General features: G+C 36.2%; 1 protein-coding gene across 3 annotated transcripts in view; it reads left to right on the top strand.

Annotated features, from left to right (window-relative positions):
* CTNNA2 (catenin alpha 2) overlaps positions 1–23,125 on the top strand; it is a 1,149,887-nt gene that overhangs the window by 134,810 nt on the left and 991,952 nt on the right. For 2 of the 3 annotated variants that reach the window (XM_007970059.3, XM_007970060.3), the window contains exon 2: positions 5,140–5,246. In XM_007970059.3, the coding sequence (XP_007968250.1) occupies positions 5,145–5,246 (102 nt within the window). In that variant the 5' untranslated portion in view covers positions 5,140–5,144. The remainder of the gene's footprint in view (positions 1–5,139; positions 5,247–23,125) is intronic. The other variant, XM_073023121.1, reaches the window with a different exon arrangement.

A 23,125-nucleotide genomic window follows, 5' to 3' on the forward strand; every position in this document is an offset into this window, starting at 1 on the left:
ACCATCACTTTTGCATGTGCAATTATTCCACCGATTTGCAGAACAAATCTTTTAATAATATAATGCTATCACCATCCTTGTTTTACAAACAATGAAACTGAAGTTTTGGTAATGTAACTGACTCAACATCATACGTGCAGAGGCAGGTGAATTATCTCCACAGCTCTCTGATAATGACAGGCATTATTAGTCGTTAACTTCTGAATTTGTATCAACTAAAGCTAGCCTATCATATAATAAAGCTTCACGGAGTTTGATGGCAGTAGTGCTCAGTATTGGTGAAGAAAAAAAAATCATGAGGAGAATCTGAAGCTGGAGCTTCGTGGAGAGAAAGCAGGTTTGGGTGGTCCCCCCGGCAAATGGAAAGCATCCTGGACTATCGCGATGTGAAAGAACAGTAGAAAGAATGGGGATAACTTAGAAAGGTGAGGCAGAGAATTCCAAAGACATTTTCCAGGAAGGTTTGAAAAGGGGAATGTCTGCAGTGAATGATGCATTGCATTAACATAGCTGGCATTTGAAGGCATTCCTTGGGGTATGGGAACTCGAGTCCGATTCTTCTTATCAGGACACTGTCCAAGGAAACAAGCCCCTTAACCCTTGGTTGCTTCATAGAGGAGCTCGTTTTACTCTGACTTTTCTTTTCTGTCAGGTTTTGTATTTTCTATTATGAGTGACAAATGGCTGCTAGCATCCTGGCCTGTGCCTCTTTCTTACCACCACAGGAAGAATATGAAATTATCTAAAGTATTACCAGGTGGGCTATATTATTACCTTACATGGATACACAATTTACAACTTGTCTTTCTGTCTTTTTAATTTTATTTATTTATTTATTTTGGAGAAAAGATCTCATTCTGTTGCTCAGGCTGGAGTGCAGTGGCACAATCATGACTCACTGAAGCCTCAGCCTCCCTAGGCTCAGGTGATGCTCCCACCTCAGCCTCCTGAGTAGCTGGGACTACAATATTATGCCACCATGCCCACCTAATTTTTGTATTTTTTGTAGATATTGGGTCTCACTATGTTGTCCAGGCTGGTCTCAAACTTCTGGGCTAAAGCAATCCACTCACTGCGGCCTCCCAAAGTGCTGAGATTACAGGCATGAGCCACTGTGCCCAGCTAAAACTTTTCATGAAGAAACTCTTCTCAGAAATTAAAATTCTGGGAGCTTTCTCATAGGTTTGTAACACTGTGCTGTATGGAAGAAGACAATCTTGTTGTCTTTTGTTATTTACAATCTTGTTTTTCACTCTTTGACTGTATCCAGTCTGTATTCTCTCTACCAAAGGTAAGTAAAATATGATTTTTTACTTTGAATTCAAATCAGTGAGAAAAAATTTATTTGTTTTATGTAAATTTCCTTTTGTGGGCAAACAGACTGTATTAATTGCACAGATGGAATTGAGACTATATATCATTTTATCCTCAGAAAGATGAAGGGCTGGTGAGACTGCACACTTGATTAGTTCTCTTGTTTTCTCGTTTGTGTCAATTTGGTTGTTCCACACAAAGGAGTGCAAATCTGGATCTCTATTTTAATGAGTGTTTACCTGTTACTTCAGAGATAAAGAATTGCAAAAAAAAAAAAAAAAAAAAAAGGAAATTTAAATTTGGGAAAATAATGACAACATAACAATAATAACAAATATTTCCAGAAATGTTAGCATGCTTTCTATCCATTAACTTATTTAATCCTCACAATAAGCCTATAAAATCCTTATTATCCTGATTTTTCATTTGAGGAAACTGGAACTCAGGGCAGGCAATTGGACAATATCACAGAGGTGATAAATTGCAGGGCTTCAATTTAAACAAAAGTCTATTTGATACCATTGTGTTAACTATTGCTAATTAATAGTTAATGGCAAAATCTCAATGGCATGCAATATACAACAGCAGGCATTTACTTCTTGATCATGTGTTGATGGTTTGGTTGGGAGTTGGCTGACTAGGCTTACCTTAGCTGTGCTTGGCTCCAGCTGCAGCTCGGATTCAGGTGTGCTCCATGTGTCTTTCTTTCTTTTTGGACCAGTAGATTATATGTGACTCTTATGGCAGAAGGCAGTAGCACAGAGGAGAAGCCCAACTAAGTAAGCAGATTCCAAATGTCTACTCACATCATATTTCTTAACATCCCTTTAGCCAAAGCCCAGTAGCAATGGAATAGGAAAATATTCTCTTCTCATGGAGGTGAGGATGGGGAGGAAATGACTATTTACTGAAAAATCCTCCAATCTACCTCAAACGCCTATGCATTTTCTCTGTCCCTCTAATTCATAAATATTGAATATACAGGTGGGATGACATTCTCAGTTAGGAGTCACCTTATTGTGTGTGCTCGTCAGAGGCGCCACATACCAAATCATCAATTCCTGTTTTCTGACTACCATTGCCTCCCTTTTTGCTCTAGAGATGCTTGACTCATTTTTGCCTTCTCTGCCCTAATTTGTTCATAATTTAAAACTGGAGGCAAAGATCATTAATGAGTGAATCTAGAAGATTATGGTTATGATTACTATCTTGGAATAGAATCTTTTTTTTCTGTTTTTGTGCAATTCCAATTGGCCAAGGCTTTTGTAAGGAAATTGTTCCTACTACAAGGTCTAACACAGACAGCAGAAAGCAATGAAATGTTTTGAAAGTAGCAGGACATAGCAGAACGAGAACACATTTTCTAGAAACAGCAAACTGTAAAGATGATACCAGCTGAAGTATCACAGGCAGGGGAGCTTCTTACCTTGTGCTCAATAGCTGATATGAAGCTAAAATGCCCCTTAGAGGCAACTCTAAGGGAATCTTACATATCAACATCGTGGGTTTAGAGGTGGGGATTTTACAGTCCCCACCACCACTCCTTTTGTTTGTTGCTAATGTGGTTAGTAAACCAAATAGTGAAAAGATTATGGGGTAGAGACAGAATTCCTCGTTTTAGTCTCAACTGTATCAGAAACAGCATGGCTGGAAAACAGCATTTAAAGTTTCTATGACTTATTTTTCCACTTCAACAAATTAGTACCATGTAACCTTTTCTTTGCTATTGAATTTTATCTTTGTCACAAGAAATGATTGGAAAGATTGATCCTCAAAGGAATAAATTAATTTGAGTGATTTTTCTGGGAACTATTATTCTTTTATTTTTAGATTTATAAGGGCTCTGTGACCTTCAGGACTGAAGGCCCTAATTAACTCTTGCTTCTTGGCTCATAGTTGGCTTGAGATCTTTGTTTGAGAAATATCCCTCACTTCTGCTTGACGCATGCTAGATTCATGTCTCTGTTGTGATTTCCCCAACATTTTTGTGTCATGTTTTAAAAGTTACATAATGGAACAGCTGTAATTTTATGTGCCTTCCTTGATCTATCAGCATATGTCTACAAGCGTGTTCATGTTATGGAAATTCTCTGTGCAGTCTTACCCAGTACCTGTCACTATCATGTTACAATGATTTCACGACTGAGTATCCAGCTTTCCTACAGAACTTCCGTGTTCATCATCATTATTATGCCACTTGTGATTCCATCAGAGTTTGAAAAAGGTTCTCAGGGAACTTCTCCAGAAACTTGCAATAGCTGTATCATAAGTACTGGACTAAGATCACGTAGGTAGTTCTGGCTTCAGTAGGGATGAAGGTATCCCAGTGTCTGCAGGAAGCATCTGGCATCTTTATCCTTCTATGGCATGAGAAGGTGTGTTGCCCAGCCGCAGAATTCTGTATATGACAGAGCTGCTTTGTGACAGCTGGTAGTGTGAATGGAAAATGTGTAAAGTGTTTTTAGGTTTTTGGAGGACAGGCAGCATGTCGGTGCCGACTATTGTTGTGATGAAGAAACCCAAATCTAAATCGGTCTGTATGGTTGGATTGCTATGCTCAGTTTATTTAAAACATGGCATTTGGAGAGAGTTAAAATACCAGCACACTGTGTCTTTGCCTCTTCTTTTTTTTTTTTTTTTTTTTTTAAGCAAATTGGTTGGGTCTATTTGCAAAAGCCTTAGCTGTAGGAGAGCCAGTAAAGAGGCACATTTCTACTAGTGCCTATTGTGATAGGCCTTCTTTGTTGTGTTAATTCTAGTAGAAATAATCATCTATATTGATTTATAAGGATGGAATTGAATGGGGACATTGGTTCAGAATAAAAGAACAGACGTGGACATTTTGATTTATGTTGGTATTAAGACAAATGATTCAGATGCAGTTTGTACAATCTAAGGTTGCTTGTCCAGTGGTTAGATGTCAGAATGTATTTAGCAATTTATTGATGAAAGAAACACACACCTGATAGAATGTAGAATTTTTTTTCGGGGGGGATGGTCTAGAACTGTAATTTTTTGCTTGTTATGTGGAGACTGCTATCTGCATGCCAGTGGTTCTTAGGTAAGAGAGGATTGCTTTAGAGTGAAATAAATAACCTTATCAGTCACTGATTTTATGGGACAAGAATGTAAATGTAGTGAGTAATCAGAGAGCATGTAAATAGTAGCAGATAATTTTTAGAACCATTGGCCCTTAGTTTGCAAGATGTCTTTCTTATTTAAGGCACTGAAACTCTTGCCCCAAGAAGTACGATATTCTCAGGGGTCAGTTAGGATGTGAAGAAAAAAGTAGACTTTTGTTTTAAAGGGGTTCCTACATCTAGTAATCATTGGTGGATTTACTTTGCTTCCTGCTATTCTTTGTTGTTCTCTCCAGACTGACATCGATGCCCCTTCTTCACCTCTCCCATAGTCCTCTCTGTGTTTCTTAATCACAACATGTGTCACAGTTGTTCCCATATTTGGCGGTCTCTAACTTTAAACCTTTAGCTACTTGAGGGCAAGACCAAAATCTTTTGCAGCATATAGCAGATAGGTATGATGCTCACTGTTGAGTAAATGAACTATTTCAGTGGCTATTGGGTCCCAGAAGCGGGCCTAAAGTACACTAGTATGCTGAGGAGACCTCAGTTTTTAATCTGATTCCAAAATTGCCACCTCACAGTGTACTGGTCTGGTTTTCCCATCTCTAATTTGACCAGGTTGGACCAGAGAGGCTATCTTCCAGTATGTTCTAAGTTTCAGTGATTTACTCGTTTTGAATTACCAATGTTACAATTTATTTCCAAGATCATTATTTCTAACTGATAACACGTGTTCCCACAGAGAGCATGACTTCGGCAACTTCACCTATCATTCTGAAATGGGACCCCAAAAGTTTGGAAATCCGGACACTGACAGTGGAAAGGCTGTTGGAGCCACTTGTTACACAGGTAAGGGATGCTTTGAAACCACTTTGTGTTATGTGTGTTTCTATTGTGATTATATCCTGACTCTTAAAAGAACTTACACATCCTTAAAAGAGAAGAAATCATGCCATAATTCCAATCACTGAATATATATTACTGCCTGAACTATGGGCAATCTCATTGCCCTATAACATTTGAAGTGGCTTTTAAAAACTATTCGTATGATTTTTGAAATTAAGTTGATGAGATAATTGAAGAGGGGTCCTTGGTGAAGGGGGCCCTCATTTATGGTAATGGATTCAAAGTCTAAATAAACCATTCCTCCTGCACTTTCAGATGCTAATGCACTGTTAGGAAAAACTGTGTTGACTATACAACAGCAATCTATATTTATTGAATTACTTTTCTTTCAGTTTACAAAGCAGAATTCATCCTCTTGGAGTGATGAGATGTTCCATTTTTGTGTTGTCACAGTTGTCACATTTCCACAAGATAACTGTCAACAGAAAAATATCATCAGGATTTTTAAGTGTTATAAGTTAATTTTTAGTGTCTTGTTAAGCATACTCTTTGCTATTTTAACTCTGAGATTCCTGGGATGTGAATTTTTTTACCCAAATTATAATAGTTAGAGGCATTTGTATTGTCCTGTGGCTGCTATAACAAATTCCCATTTACTTAGTGGCTCGAAGCAGCACAAATTTATTATTCTAGAGGTCAAATATCCTAGTCAAGGTATTGGTTGGGTTGCGTTCCTTCTGGAACCTCTAGAAGAAAATCCATTTTCTTGCTTTTCCCAGCTTCTAGAAACTATGTCACTTCTTTGACCCCTTTCTGTATATTCAAAGTCAGCAATGTAGCATCTTCACATTTCTCTTGCACTCTGACCTTTGCTTCTGTCCTTGCATCCCATCTCTGAAAATGGTCTCTCCTACTTCCTTCCTATAAGGACCCTTGTGATTATGTTTGGTCCACCCAAATACTCCAGAAAAATCCTCCCATCTCAAGATCCTTAACCCAATCACATCCAAAAAGGTTCCTATTGCCATTTAAGGTAACATATTTCCAGTTTCTGGGGATTAGGATGGAGTTACATTGAGGACCGTGATTCAATCTGCCATAGTTTGCCCTCTGGCTCCCAAAGATTGAGATCCTTCCTTCACGCAAAACACATTTCACTACATTCTCAGGTCTCCAAAAGTCTCAGTCAATCATAGCATCAACTCAAGTTCAAAATGTCATCTAAATTTAATAAGCTTAAAAGTCCCAAATCTCATTATCCAAATTATTTAAATTAGGTATGGCTAAGGATCTGTTTATAATCTGTCCTTGAGCAGAGTTCCTCTCCATCTGTGGAGCTGTGAAACTACAAAACAAATTATATGTTCCCAAAATGCAATGGAGGAACAGGCATAGGATAACAGTTACAGACATTCCTACATTAAAAGGGATAAAGTGGAAGGAAAAAGGAGTTACCAGTCTCAAGAAATGTAGAAACCTACATGGGAAAATTCCATTAGATTTCAAGGCCTGTGCATAATCCTCTGTGGCTTGAATCTGCTCTCTGGGCCTAGTCCAGAATTATTTCTTCATTTTCATGAAGGGTTGCACATATTTTCAACCAGGTATTCTTGTCAGCCATCTCCTACCTGTAGAATTTTGAGTGTCTGTCAGCCTTCTTGCGTTTCATCCCTTTTCTGCCTATTTCCGTCCAAGCTGATGGTGTTACTACCATTGTAGGATTCTCAAGAACATTGTGATTTTCCTGTGTACATCTCTAGGATTCACTCCATTAGAAAAACAGGCTCCTCTACAGATCTTTCTTGGATAATTTCAACTCCATTTTTGGCCTCTGTTGAAGTGGCTGAGGGGATCCGTGAACACATGCCTAATCACTTCAAAGAGCCCTGCTTTCACTCGGACCTTTTAATCCTTCTAAGTCTCTAGCAAAATGTTATCCAGACATAAAATTGGCTTTCTCTCCAAATATGCTTTCTTAAAAACACATCTCCTAATTTTAGCCTTTTGAAGTCTTCATAGGTTAACAATTTTCCCAATCATCAAGTCCTGGTCTCTTTTGACTCAATTGTTATTCCCTTTATTCATCTTTTTCCTGTCACATTTCACTATAAACAGCAAGAAGAAACCAGGCCACTCTTTCAACACTTTGCTTAGAAATCTCCTCAGCTAAATATGTAATTTCATCACTTGTAATTCTGACTTCCATGTAATTGTAGGAATCAGTCCAGCTGAACTTTCTGCCACTATAAAACAAAGACTCTTTTTTCTCCAATTTCCAATAACATGTTTCTCATTTCCTTCTGAGGCCTCACCAGCATCTCCTTTAATGTCCGCATTTCTACCAACAATCTATTTATGGCAACTTAGATATTCCCCAAGAAGTTAAAGGTTTTCTCTACCATGCTCCTCACTTCCTCCTGAGTCTGCACCAGCAGAGCCTTTAACCAAATCTTTATTTTTCATAACAGTCTGTTCAAGGAGATTTATAATTTTTGTATTATGCTTCTCAAAATTCTTCCAGCCTCTTCTCATTACCAATTCCAAAGCCACTGTCTACATTTTTAGGTATTTGTTACTAGCAGTGCCCCACTTCCAAGTACCAACATCTGTGTTAGTTTCCAACTGCTGCTATAACAAATTTTCACAAATGTTTTAGCTTAATATAAAACACATTTATTGTGTAGTCCTTGGGGTGAGAAGTTCTAAGACCAGTGTGGCTCTAGGGGAAGCATCTAGTTCCTTGCCTGTTTCAGTGTCTGCAGTCCACCTGCATTCCTTGTTTGCATCACCTTCTTCCATTTTAGAGCCAGCAGCACAATGCTCCAAATCTCTCTGATTTCAGCTTAAACTGTTATATTTCCTTCGTTGAATCTTAACTCTACTGCTTCTCTCTTATGAAGACCCTTGTTATTACACTGGGCTCATTCATATATTCCAGGATAATCTCTCCATCTTGACATCCTTAACCTAAGCACATCTGCAAAGTCCCTTTTGCCATTTCAGGTAACACATTCGCAAATTCCAGGGATTAGAATGTGGACATCTTTGTATATAATTGGAGAACATTTTATGAGATTCATGCATATTTTTCATTCAGTCATGACTCTTGTTAATCTTCTATAAAAATTTTTGTAAGAAACACCTAATATTGATATGCTCACCTAATACTCATAGGAAATATGTTGGCCACCTACTCAGACTGTACCCTGTGGCCTAGGGTTGATTCATGAATTTTTAATGGTCTGCAGTAAGAACAAAATTGAGGATAAACACTTGAAATTTTTATAGGAATTTGACGGAGTAATTTTTTGTCTGCTGAACCTAAATATAAAATATGTACTTATAATTGTATATGTTTAATTTTTTAAATTATTCATTATGTTGCATTTTACAAAATATTGGTCTGTGAGATATTGGAATAATAAAAACGTAGCCTTTCATCATAGATAGCTTGAGAAAGACTGGCTTAGGAGATATGTTGGAATCACAACAATCTGGTCCAAAAGATACTTCTGCCAGATCAGTTAAAAAGTGAGTGACCTTTTCCGAGCCTTGGAGTTTACACTTCAGAGTACATATAAGTATATTTAATCCTTATCATACAGATTAAATGAAAGAAAATACTAGAATACAGCACCTGGTATAAAACAAACGTTGAGTAAATGTAGCTTCTATTTTTCCTGTTTGATGGCTATATATTCAGGCTCATGCTAGTCATAAACCTAATACTGTATAATTTATGAGAAGGATATAAGTGAATTAGGCATGGGCTAGCACAATATTACACTTATGTAGCCTGATGTATTAAAATTTATATACTTATATTTTAGCCTTGAGTTTAGCTTATCTAAATAATAGCATATCTAAGATTATAATTAAAAATTATTTTTGACCGGGAGTGGTGGCTCATGTCTGTAATCCCAGCACTTTGGGAGGCTGAGGGAAGAAGATCCTTTGAAGTCAGGAGTTTGAGATTAGCCTGGTGAACATGGCAAAACCCAGTCTCTACTAAAATTACAAAAATTAGCCAGGCATGGTGGTGCATGCCTGTAAACACAGCTGCTCAGGAGGCTGAGGCAGGAGAGTCACTTGAACCCAGGAGGCAGAGGTTACAGGAAGCTGAGATCATGCCACTGCACTCCAGCCTGGGTGACAGAGCGAGACTCCATCTCCAAAAAAAAAAGTCTTTTTCGTGTATCTTTTAGTCCAGTTATCTAAAGTCCTTCTGTTGCAGACAAAAACAATGCATTAAAATATTTTCTCAAATTAAGGACAGTGAAGTGGCTAATTCATATTTGTTCACATAATACAGTAGAATGCTTAAAACTTTTCTTGAATTTCATGCAGAGATTTGGCACTGTAAGTAGTCTTAACATCCTTCCAGTCTCCTATCTATGTGCTTTATATTTCCTCCTAGTATTCCATACTGATTTAAAAAAAATTAAATATGTGAATTTTAAGATGGGATTTTCCATATGATATTACTTCCCTACAATACATGGCTGTGTTATCAATACTAACCAATTCTTCCCTTGGAATTAAACCTTCATGATAGCACTGATGTGACTGTTGACCCTTAAAGGACTTATGAATAAGAAAGAAGAGATAAGGAAATATTAGCTATAAACTTCATACTCAACATTTAAAGCAAACTGTAGAACTGTGAGAGGGAACCAAACCAAGGCCCCTGTTATATCAAACACATACACAACTTTATGAATTGAACAAAATTCATAGCAATATGCAATAATACAGTATGTCCATCGCTATCCCACAGTTTCTAATAAGGATGGATAAGGGATGAAGTGAACAACAGAAGTTATGGGGTTCTGAGTAAAATTCTTTCACTGTCATGAGAAAAATGACATTAGGAATTTACTGTTGATGAGTATTTAAAGTATCCCACAAAACCTTACCTTATATCAGTAATGATATATATGAGTCCTATACATTTATTTTATAATGTTGAAATGGCAAGATTCCTTTTGGAGAAACTACATTATTAAAATTATGAAACTGCTAATGAGAAGAGATTCATTTTAGGAAGTTTAGTCCTTGAAAGTGTCTGAACTGTTTGTAAATTCAAAAAAAGAAGGCGTTTCAGTAGGTCACATTCTGTATTAAGAAGCTTTATTAGAAAACTAACACAATTTATTAGGCAACTTTATTACAAAACTAAAAGAAAAGTATTAGGAAATTAAGAAACACTCTTATATAACTCTTAGAACCAAAGGGAAATTACAAACTATATATGAGTTAATGGAAAAGAAGATCCCTTCCTGACAAAATAGACACATCCAGTAAAAGCTATGATCAGTATAGAATTTTAGCTTTAGAGAGCTTTGAAGAAAGAAAACAGATAAAAAATAAACTGTGAATCTTAAGGAATTAGAAAAAGAGCATCAAAAGAAACTAGGAAAACAGAATTTAGTAACAATGAAAACTGAAATTGCTAGAATAGAATGCAAATGTAAAAATGATTAAATAAATGCAAAATTGGATTATTCTTTGAAATGGCCAACATAAACCCCTTGAGGCACAAATTATGGAAAATATATAAAGAAAGAATATATAAAATTATAAATGAGAAAGCAGAAGTAACTCTAGAAGCAAGAAAGGTTAAAAGAAGTTTAGTAGAATATTAGGTGTGGCTCTGCACTGATGAAGCATGAACATCTAAAGGAAGGAAATGAGTTCCTAGAAAAAAATAAATTACTAAAATATTTTCAAGAGAAAGTAGAAAACTGTAATATGCCATTTAAATACTAGAGCTGTTTAAAGATCAGTTATCAAAAAAGCACCAGAACAGATGGATGTATAGTTGAATATTACGACGCTTGTAGCACTGATATTCCCATGTTCTTTAAACGATTCCAACCATAGAAAAATATAGAGAACTTTAATCATTTTTTTAGAGAATCATAATATTAACTTTAAAAATTTAAGTCACATTCTAAAACTTTTTAAAGAAAAGGACAATGATGATTCTATCTCATTTGAAAATTTAAATGCAAAAAAGAACCCTACATGAGCTATTAGTAAATAGCACCCAGCAGTACATGAAAAGATCAGCATATGTGTGAAAAAATAGGATTTTTAAAGAATATATTGGTAGCCTATATTTAGAAAACAAATAAAAATACTTTAGTATATCAGTAGATTATATCACTATATACTAAAATGATATTTAATAGAATTTTGCAGTTCTTTCTAATAAAAATTCTAAGACTAGGATCAGTCTTTTAAAATAAAGGAATGTGCCTTGTAAATTTTGGAAAAGGACTAATAAAGCCCTCTGTGGGATATAATTTTTATATCATTACAGGTAACATGAAAATGAGATTAGGTTGCTAGATATAAGATAAATATACAAAAAATAATTTTGTATCTATTCAAAGGGAAAGATTCGAAACAAAGATATTTCTTCATAATTGAAAAATTATAAGGTCAATTATTTTTCTGTATGAAGTACACATTAATGTTTTAATTTCATTTGCAATTTTGTAATTTATTATATCATTGGAGCAGAGATTGTGGATGTATAGGCTTTAGAGTCAGAGAGGCTCAACTGTCAATCCTGTATTCATGGTGATAGTTTCAGGAGATTACTTAATCGTTCCTTAAATGTAAAATATATATAATAATAATTTCTACATCGTAACAGTATTGAAAGGTTAAGTGAGATGGTTTAAAGGGACTAAAAATGCCTAGTGCTATGCTTATAGTAATACAGGCTTGCTTTCAGTACCGTTTTCTTTACCGTTTAACATAGGTGTCATATCTAATACAGGGATTTTTTTGGACACTTTTTAGAAAAAATATTTTAATGGAGATTTATGAAAACATTGATTTGCTTATTGCATTAACAAAAGATAATTAAAACAGAAACTTCTGAAGTTATTGAGAATTCAACCTTTACCTTTTCAGGGCACTAATGAAGCACTGGCCATCAAAATGAGACAGAATAGAATTTGCTGAAATTTGGTTCTTTTTTTAAATGGAAGATGAGCCTGAAACTTAATAAATAGCACTAAACATCTGATAAAAGAATATCATTAATGTTTAATGAGCTGTTCTAAAGTAGCCAGATAGAGAAGGGACTTCCTGAGAAGAGGAGCTCTCTTTAATCATTTCCAATATTACTTTGAGTAGTGTTCGTGGGGCCCTGTGACATGAGGCTCTGGTGAATTTTATAGTTGGACCATTTTAAATTTTACTCCAAAAGTTAATAATTATCTCAAGCTAAATAATTTGCACTTTACATATTTTAAAAACATTTTAAAATTTACAATTTCAATTTTATAGTTTTAAAAAGTAATCAGTTTTCTCCCTCTTTATATATAACTTATTATACCATTAGTAAATTTTCTGTGACTCACAACAATAGTTCATTACTTTGGTGCAATTAAAATCAGGGAAACAGGAGGTTTAGATTTAAAATTAGATTTAGAGCTGAAAGTGATTCCAGGAATAAATGAACACTTAAAAGCAAAGTAACTTCTGAGAGTTGATCCAGTACCTTTTTTTTTTTTTGCTACACCATACACTTTCTTACAGAATTTACAAAATATAGTATTTTATGCAAGAATTCACTGAAATCAAAATATAAAGTGAAGCATTGTTATACTCATTTTTCCATCTATCCAGAGAATATAATTATTGAGAATCACCTTAATTCGTGGTTTATTCATGACATTGAGAAATGAATACATTTGGGTTGTTTCTATGGTGACACTACAGTGTTACCATAAGTTGTGCATGCATTTTTGTCAAAGAATTGAAACTGCATGAAAGGTAAAGGATGTGCTAAAAGTGAATGATGTGAACTCCATTAAGACTGTTTGATCTTTGATTCACTTCATGTGTAGTATGATTAACCCATTTCCAAGTATATTTCCCCATGCTTATTTATTTACCTTCATTTTCATACTAGTTTCCATTTTCATTTTTGGATGATATTTTTCTTGCTTTGAAAAGTATTTCAGTTTATCTGTCTTTAAAAGAAGGTTTTGGGGCTGGGAGCAGTGACTAATGCCTGTAATCCCAACATTTTGGGAGGCCAAAGCAAGAGCATGACTTGAGGCCAGGAGTTCGAGACCAACCTGGGAAAAACAGCGAGACCAGTCTCTACTAAAAGTTTTTAAATAAAAGTTATCCAGGTGTGGTGGCACATGCCAGCTGTTCTAGAGGCTGAGACAAGAGAATTGCTTCAGCCTAGGAGTTCCAGGTTACAGTAAGCTATGATGATGCCAGTGCACTCCAACCTGAGAAACAGCATGAGACCCCCATCTCTAAAAAGAATAATAATAAAGAAAACTTGAGGATGAATGAAGTACCTAAAGTATCATAAGTTTATTGAAAAATGCTAAATCTCTGTATCTTTCCTTGTCAAATAAATACATATGTATGTATACATACATACATATTACATACAAATAGTATGTGTATATACACACACAAGTAGTATGTATGTATAGACATAGCATGTTTACAAATACAAATGCTATGTATATATAGTATATATTTGTATATATGTATGTATGCATACTATATATGTGTATATACACATATATAATGTATATGTGTATACCCAAAGTGGTTAATATATTAGAAGCACTTCTTTGAATTGAGGTCCTCTGGTAATTTGTTTGGTAGTTAGTGTGTTTTCCACTTCTGAAATAGGAATTTAATTAACCAGTGTGTAGTCTGGAATTAGATTAATTTCTGTTTTGGGATTATGCTCAATATTTTAATGTCTGCCACCAGATGGGAGTGATACTCTTTCTGTTATATGGCCAGCTGTGTTGGCCATGTTTTGAAACTTAGTAACGTACAGAACCCTTTTAAAATAAGGAAAAAAGGAAAAAAAAGAGCCCCAAATTCCAAAGTGCACTTAAACTAGTATAAACATGGAATTATGTAATGCATGTATGTTTATCCATAAAGAAATTTACAAAATAAGTACAAAAAATACAAAAACAAAGCAATTAAAATCAACATCGACTTGATGGATGATATTGTTTTGCTGAAATTAAATCACTGTGTATGACATAAATGTTGGTGGTGACAGCTCTAGCTCCCTGTCTTTTGTGTTTGGTGAACACACACCACCCTGTGCCATGTGATAAGTCACTTCTTTCCTCACCTTTAGAACCACCTACTGCAAATCACAGCTATTTAGTGCACCATGGTATCACTGCACTCTGTTTAACATAAATATTTTCACAGTTAACATGTGGCATCTGCCCTTGTTCCCTTCTTATTAGCCTAGGGAAATGAAAGTTAAGTAGCAAAACTTGTGATAGCTTTAGAATACAAGCTAACTATATTAACATTGATAAAACTACCTCATCCTCCATCAAAATATTTACTTTCAATAATTTCTAGTATAAACACAGTGATTATTTTATGAATGCTAATAAGAGAAATGCCATTTAGTAGAAGATAAAAGAGGAGTCTATGAAATGACTGTGTTCAATGTACTATTCAACTGATTAAATCCTATTTTTAATTTAAAAAGACATTCTTGGGGTTTCCCCCACAAGATACTAAGGCCCAGTACACCAATCCTGGTTTCTCTTATTTCGCTTACAAGTTATATATAGGTTGGGGCTCACCCATAGGGGTGATCTAAGATGCTGGACTAGATTTCAAAACTACTTTCGTTAGAATCTTTGCTTTGCATGCTTATTACTGCTGTGGTCTTAGGAGGAGCTCCTCTCAATGAGTATGCAACTGACCACAGATAATCCCTGAAGAGAAAAAGGGGAGAAGTGCTAATGTTTCTTGAGTAGGTACTAAATGCCTGGCTGACCTAGGTATTTCCAGTACTTCTTGTGTCAACTTGGTAAGGTCAATGTTGTTTTATTTTTCTTACAGATTAAAAAAAAAAAAAAAAGATAGATCACATAATTAAAGGTCTAAGGTTAGTTAGACTGAGTAGATCTGAAGTTCCTAAGGAAAATGTGGGCTGAAAATACTGAAATGGTAAGTTGGGAGTACCTTAACCATGGAGAATGTGAAGGGTAAAAGGGAAGAGAGTGAGGAAATAAATAGGTGAGAAGGGAAGAACTACCAACATTAAACAGACAAAGGAAAGGAAACAAACAGAAGATGAAACAGATTTTTAGAGTAAGGATTTAGTACCTTTTCTTGTTTGTATCACCTAATCTTTGTCCAAATCTGCTGTTTGCTGATACGTACACAATGCCTAAACAAATTCCTCGACAGTCAAATGAATAAATTAAACTAAAAACTCATTTTTTCCTATTAAATGGTTAATGCATATGAATATGCATTCTTCCTTTTATTCTGTTTTGCAATAAAATCAAACCTTAAAAGTATTTTCCATTTCAGTGAATACTTAGCAAATACTTTCCATGGGAAAAAATGGATTTTAAAACTACATTTAAAATGCAAGTAATGTCAGAGAAAAATCTTTATGTGCTTGAAATGGGACAATTAGTGAAATCTTATGCATGCTAATTCAAAAAATTCAAGGGAAAGATTTGGGGAGGTTAGCTAACAAAATTGCTTTTAACTATTTTGGACAATGTAGAAACATTATCTGAACTGGAGACCATAAAATCCATTACTCCAAGCAGGAAAATGCCTACAAAGTGACAGAATTGAATTTACTCAGGAAGCTCTCAACTAGCCAACTAATTAAAGCTTGTCAGAGATCTGAGATAAAGGATTGGGGCATGTCAACACACCTGCTTTTCTGTTTCTTGTCATCCAATTGAAAATAGGAAAGGTAAGCCCTATTTTCACATAACTAAAGAGGGAAGGCCAGCACAAGCAGTAAAAAAATCTAACCAGTGATTTTTCTTTCATTCTTAAAACAAAAATCTTAAGTTTTTCTTGTAACATGAGTATCTTGACTTTGGTGTAACCATCTCATGGGATTTATTTCCTCCCCCACTAGCTGTGCCTTCTCTTTGCTTTACTGTTTCCTGTCCTAGCCTTTAAATGTTCATGCTGTTCAGGCCTTAGACTTGGTTGGTGGTACTCCTTTCTTTCTTCTGCATTTTCTCCCCAGGTGATTCTACCCATCCCTATGGCTTTTAGTATCATCAATATGCTGACAGCACTCAAATTTATTTCTTCAGCCCACACTTTTTTGCTGAGCCCTACTCACACACCCAGGAATTCTCAATTGTTCCTCTTTGCTCAGATCTGCCACTTTCCAACTCTGGGGCTAAAGTCCTGGTTCCAAACACAAGTCCTCTCTCATCATGATCAGTACAGTCACCAAATTATCCACCAATCCCATTCTCACTCACTACCTATACATTCTCTATTCAGCAACCAGAATGATCACGGAAAACAATGTATAATTTGATCATGTCATTCTCTTAAGAATCTGCAAATGATTTTCATTACATTTGAGGATGAAATTAACACTCCTAACCATGTCCTGATTTGTACCTTGCTGTAATCATCCAGTGCTGGTGGCCCTTCGATTGCAATGCTCAAGCCTCACAGCCCTTCTTTCAGTTTCTTGGACATACTGAGTTCTCTCTGGCCTCAGGGTCTTTGTGCATGCTGTTTTCTCTGCATGGGCGGATTCTGCCCTTCTACTGCTATGACTGGCTCCCTTACATCTTTCAGCTACCACGTATCAGCTACCATGTATCATTCTCCCGACCTCACAGAGACCTTTTCTGACCACTCTTTTTTTTAAAAGTACATGACTCCTGCCCCACCTTTTGTAGTTCTCTGTGTTTCTTTCAGAACACTTATTACCATTTGTAATTGTATTAATGTGTATTTGTGTGTGTGAATTTTCTCTGACTCCTCCACTAAGCAGGAAGCCTCGTGTGGATAGAAATGATGCCAATCTAATTCATACGTTTTTCTCCACTACCTTTGATATAGAAAGTGTTTGATAAATATTTGTTGAATGATTAAATAAACCATTCTCTTTCAAAAAATGCAACCTGTGTATTTTCTTTTAGTCTGCCTCGTTCTTCTAAAATTAGCTAATAGTAAAAAGTAATAGTATGTTGCAGTATTTGTTTTATGAAGATGTTGACAATCAACAACTGTTTATTGTGCATTTTAAAAGATAAATATATTTATTAGCTTTTAAAAAGTGTGCATGAATGTTTTAATACCCAGTGACCTAACTAAGCAATGAAATGTGTTTTGTATGTTGAATATTTTATCTTCATAATAAAAGGCATAGTATAAATATATTTCTTATATATTGCATATGCATATGTCCACATAGACAAAATTAATGAGTCTTTTCACATTGTCTATAATCTCTATATTTTCTTTAAAAATTAGTTTTGCTTGATCTCTTGTTGAATGAAACCTTCATTTTTATTTATTACTGTTCAAAGGCATTTATGAACTTTAAATATGATGTTGGACAAAATTATCGTCATTAAAGTTTCTCAACCATTATGAACTTTCTGTTATTCCAACTGGCACTGGAATACAGGGACAATATATATTCATTATCACTTTTGTGCCACTTAGTTCATTAGTTAAATAAATCTTCCCTTGACTACCTCTTGACCGTGGTGTCCAGATTTAACAAATACAAATTCAAGACCTGCAGGCAAATTTGAATGTCAGATAAATAATAAACCATTGTGGTGTATAAATATTCTATGTAATATTTGAAACATACTTAAATGAAAATAAATGTTTTGTAGTTTCGTCTCTGAAACCATACATTGCTAATTTGTAAATTCTGGAAAATTCACATTTTTCTTTAAGACTTTTCCTCATTTGTCTTCCTTTTTGTTTCCTTTCTTGTCACTCCTGCCTTGATTTCCACTCTCGATCCAGAAAGAACTTCTTTCAACCTCTAAAACTCTGGGTCTTTCATTTCACAAGTGTATGAAAATTTCCTCCTCTTTCATTTCCTTTGTGTTGGCCAGCACCCATGCATCCTTTCGTTCTTATCTTAGATGCTGCCTTCTGATTTTTTGACACTGACACAACTGGGCGTGGTCTCTGCTATGCTCTCAGACCTTGTGCATGTTCCCTGCTATCTCATAGAGTTTTGATTCCTGATTTGAAATGTGTATGTGTGTGCGTGTTTTAGTATGCATGCATACTTGTATGTGTTACATTTATTACCCGTAAGACCATAAACTTTCTGAATATCTCTGCCTCGGAATGGCATATAATAGTGATTTAGTAAATTTCTGTTGAATGACTAGAAGAATGATTTCTTTGCTAACACATGAAAGTGCCCTCCTCTGAGAAGTGAGACTGTCTCTTGTTTCCCATTCTGTCTGTCTTCACTAAGGCAAGACACCAAGTTAAGTAGAGCTAAGATACGGTTCTGGAGCAATAGAAAGTTATACTACCTTTAAAAAATATTTTTAAACATTAATGGGCTTAGCAGAATGTCATTTTCACTGTTCAGTCTTGTTATTAGTAATTTTGTGCTTTATAATTTTAAGAGTATTGATTATCTTGAATAATATTGCCATATTATTATCTGGGCCTAGAAAAAGGAGAGTAGAAAACACACTTTATTTTTTATTTTTAGAATCTCCTGGAACACGTTAGTTAAATTTAAAAATGAAAAAAAGTATAAACTACTTGAAAAAGATGTTATTACCAAATGTAGCTATTATTGTAAATGTACTGTGGAGCCCTGTGGTAATGGCTCAAATGGTAATTTCATTCTAACTGCAGTTTTCAATGGCTTATTTAACACGAACTCCCAGTTTACACTGTTGACTGAAACTTCTCAAGCTTGTTTTTATCCCCAGGGGGAATTTTATAAAGAGATGAGACAAAAATCTCTTTTGTGGACTCATTCAAGCATGGTAAAAATGATTTTCCTTTAACTATTAAAAATTTCAGGATATTTTGGTGAATTTTGCATTTTTAAAAAATGGTTTCCATACTTTATTCTTCACATGGGCTTCTTTTCCAGAAAAAAACAGGCTCTGTAATTTAATAAACTTTCAAAAACATAAGATTATTAAACATTATAGAAAATTAATGTTTTATTTGTAGAAAATGATTTCTTAGTGTGGCTCCTATCAGACCACTTTGGTAGAATAATATTAAAGTTGCCAAATTTATTTTCTTTTGTGAACTTCTTTGCATTAATAGATAATCAGTTTATTAATAGCAGAATTTGTGATTGACTTTGATGTCATGGGACTCTTTTTAGTATTTTCGTGTGCATTTTTGTTCTATTTTGTTCTATTCATTATTCGCTTTTTACTATTCTTTTAGATATCCATAAACCACAGTCATCTGTTTATTGTAGTTTGTGTGTGCTTTCTGGAATTGTCATAATTATTCAGAATCTCATAGATTTTTACCACACAAATATGGATGGTGCTTGATAAGTGCTGACATAGGAGATTTTCAGATGTTACTTCAAATTCTTTTTGCATTGAGACTGAGCTAGGTTGCAAAGTGGTTAATGAATGTATATGCTAAGATCTGGCTGGAAAATTGATAACTTCAGGAGTAAGAAATACTTGATAATAGAATAAGAAACTTAGTGGCTTACATAAGAGGGGTTTGTTTTGCTCATTTTAACTTAGGTCGGTTGAACATCTGAGCAGAGTCACGTCTCCAGTTTGCCTGTCTTCTCCTGGAGACAGAATGGCCACCTCTCAAGCATGGTGTCCTCACAGAAACCTCCAGAGATGGCAGAAGGGGCCAAGGCCTTGGCTTCTAAGTCTCCTTTTTTTAAAAAATCAGGAAGGAACCTCAAGAAGGAGTCTGAAAGAAGAAGCAAAAACACTTAAAGATCAACAAGGCCACTCTTCCATTTCTTTGCCATGCAAACCCTAAAGCTGGGTTCTTCAAATATAAATTAAATCACTCGAATGACTAGAACTAACTTTGGCTAAATTTAATATCTGAAATTTCTTTTAAAGATAAACTAACCATGTCTTCCATATCTGATTTATAATAGAGCAGCTCAAAATGTAGTAACTGGTGGCAGCCTTCATGTTGAGAGTAGTCCCTCTTGGGCCGTCAGGAAGGTTAATCTTTTGTGTGCTTGCAGGAGATCATTAAAGCAAGAGCAATCAGTGTTTTCTTTTGTTTTTGGTTGGTTGTTTGGTTTTCTGGTGTGTCTTTGTTTTCATATTCAGAGAGATATATAGATCTGTATTTCAAATGAATATCCAATAGGTTGCTTTTACCTAGAGGGTCCTTTTTTGCTCTTTAGCATGTATTTGGAGTTCTTTTGAATAAATGGTCCTCCAGTTTAAACTCATTGGGAGTTTACTGAATTGTCTTTAAGTAAATGAAAATCTATATTTTTATACCTAACACAATCTGGTAGGAATGGGTTAAGTCCAAAACCTTTATAATAGGAAGGCATACAAAAGATAAGTCCTCAAAATAGAATTATAGTTCATCATTCATGTCATATTATTCTGTAACATGAAAATGAATTATATCTTTGTATGCTAATAGCAGGTTCTTTTATTACTAGCTATTCATGTAGAAGCATAATCAATCCTAGCATACTGAGTGGTTACTAGATATTGAGTTATTTCCAGAAGACATTTATTAATGTATTCAGGTTTGCACAGCAAATTAAGTACATCTGTGAAAACTATAGAAAGGGGTGATTAAACTTTAATGCATGGTGTGTAGTATTTTAATTAATCATACATTATTCTGAAATCCTATACCAACTAAAATTCATAATAGTAAAAACTTGAACATCTTTCTCTTTTCTGTCATTTTGGAAAATCATGGAATTTCTTTCCTTCATTTATTTCTAGCCAGGTGGATTTTTTGTGATTTAAGATATTTAAATGAATGTATAAGTTAATTCATTTCCCTCACATCTTTTAAAACTCTGTTAGTTTTTTGAACACTCACTACCTTTCGTATTTCTACATCTACATCAGTGAATAATAGTATTAGGTTTCTCATTAATGTTCAACATGGCTTTAAATCCAGGATGTAGGGAATAAGAACCACCTCCTTGAATATTCCTTTCTTTTCTCAAGATAGTATTCTACTTACTTTTCTCATAAAGAAATGCACCTCTTGGACAGTGAGTCATTATTTATGTAACTCTTTCCACAATTTTACCTTCTATTAAAAAAAAGCTTAAACTTTTGATATTAAAAATAACACAGTGTCACCAAGTTAAGCGAGCAAAAAATACCTGCTGTTTTGGAATGCAGATGCAGCCACAATCTGTAAATTGCGGGTTTATTTTTAGAACGTAAGACATAGCAGCGTGGTTGCTATGCTGTTTTCAGTTTGTAAATACTCTGTATTGTGTGATCATTTAAACCAAAACTTTCCAGTGAAGCAGAGGAACGCATTCCTTATTCTAACCATAAGGATCATCACATGCAGCTTGGGAAAAAGGTGGATGTAGTTTTTGCAAGTCCCACCTTCAACCGCTGTGTGCTAATCCCAGCAGGCTGGGTGAGGTGTGTAGATGGTATCTCACGTGGAGATCTTGCAGGGTAAACCTTGAAATCTACTGACAGATATTGATTCCAGTTGGAAGCATTAGTGCACTTTGAAATATTTAATAATTTAAACCTTTCTTAGATATGCCCCACTGGGGACTAACTTTAAGGGCAATGAAACCAGTATGATAGTAATTCTTAAGATTTTTAAGTGAAGAAAAGCAGGAGAAATGTTGGTAACAGGATCAGTCAAATATCTGCTAGTTGAAACCACCAGATGCAAATGTTTTAAGTTTCTTCCCACTACTACTTTCCACACTGACATAGCTTGTTGAAAGAAAATAAAATTTGATCATGCGGGCTCGTCAGGTCTCTTAAAGTTACAAGACCTCTGGGGTATCGATTTTTCTGGTTGAAAACCTCTGTGGCCGCAGCACCTTTGCCCGAGTTCTTGTCCTGCATCCAGGAAGAATGAGGTGTGCAGACAATTGAAGGGTGAAGAACGGGTTTATTTAGTATTAGACAAACTCAGAGGAGTGGGCAGCTCCGCTCTGTAGGCAGGTTGTCCAGTCGAGTGTTCAGCTGTTTGCAGACAGGAGGCCCTGGAGAGAGTGGCTACTCTTTGCAGGCGAGTCATTTGGATGTCTCTGCAGGTCTCTGAAGCTCTCAGCAGAGAAGGTAGCTCCTCTCTGGGGGCAGGTCGTCTCTGCAACTCTCAGCGGGGTGGGTACTCCTCTCTGCAGCTGGTCAAGGATGATCCTGTCATCTCTCTGCCCTCTTTGTCCTCTGGCTGTCCTCTGCCTGTTCTGGCTGAGCCCAGGGCTTTTATGGACCTCAGAGGGGAGGAAGTGCATGCCCATTGGTCCATGGGCAGCCAGGAAGAGGCACCAGGAGTCTCCACTCCTGCCAGCGGGACTGGCAGCCTAGCCCTCAGCCATTTCCTGGTCTGTGGGTGGGGCCTTACTAGGGACCCCAACCCCACTCCAAGATCAGAGCAGACGCTGGGAGGAGAGAGGCCAGGCAGTGGACGCAAACACCCCTGAGCCTGCAGGGACAGGGTTGGGGGCGTATTTCCTGGGGCCCCTGAGGGTGCAGGCTGCAGAGATGCCCTAGTCCTGTGCCTGGGAGGGCAGCCACAGCTGCACCTGGAAGCTCCCGCCCTGCCAACTTGGAAGAGGCAGGGTCCCCATTTGTCCCGGCTCCTGCTTCCTTCCTGGAGTGGGAGGCCCAGGTCTGCAGCCAGCTGTCCAGTAGCTGTGGCTGCAGCTGCACGTGGAAGGGCAGATCCTACCCATTCCTCACTCCCCACAAGAGCACAGGGAGACTCGGATCCACAGCTACAATTTGGGGAGCTGTAGCCCCGCCCTCCTGGGTGGGGCTCCTGCCTGCTCAGTGGAACAAAAGACCTGGGTCTGCAGTTGCCATGTGGGGGGCTGAAGCGGCACGGGAGCTCCCGTCCGGACTCAGAAGACTGGCTCCATGGAGTGTGCAGACCCAGGG

The sequence above is a fragment of the Chlorocebus sabaeus genome, chromosome 14 (genome assembly GCF_047675955.1).
Source record: "Chlorocebus sabaeus isolate Y175 chromosome 14, mChlSab1.0.hap1, whole genome shotgun sequence".
Lineage (NCBI taxonomy): Eukaryota > Metazoa > Chordata > Mammalia > Primates > Cercopithecidae > Chlorocebus > Chlorocebus sabaeus.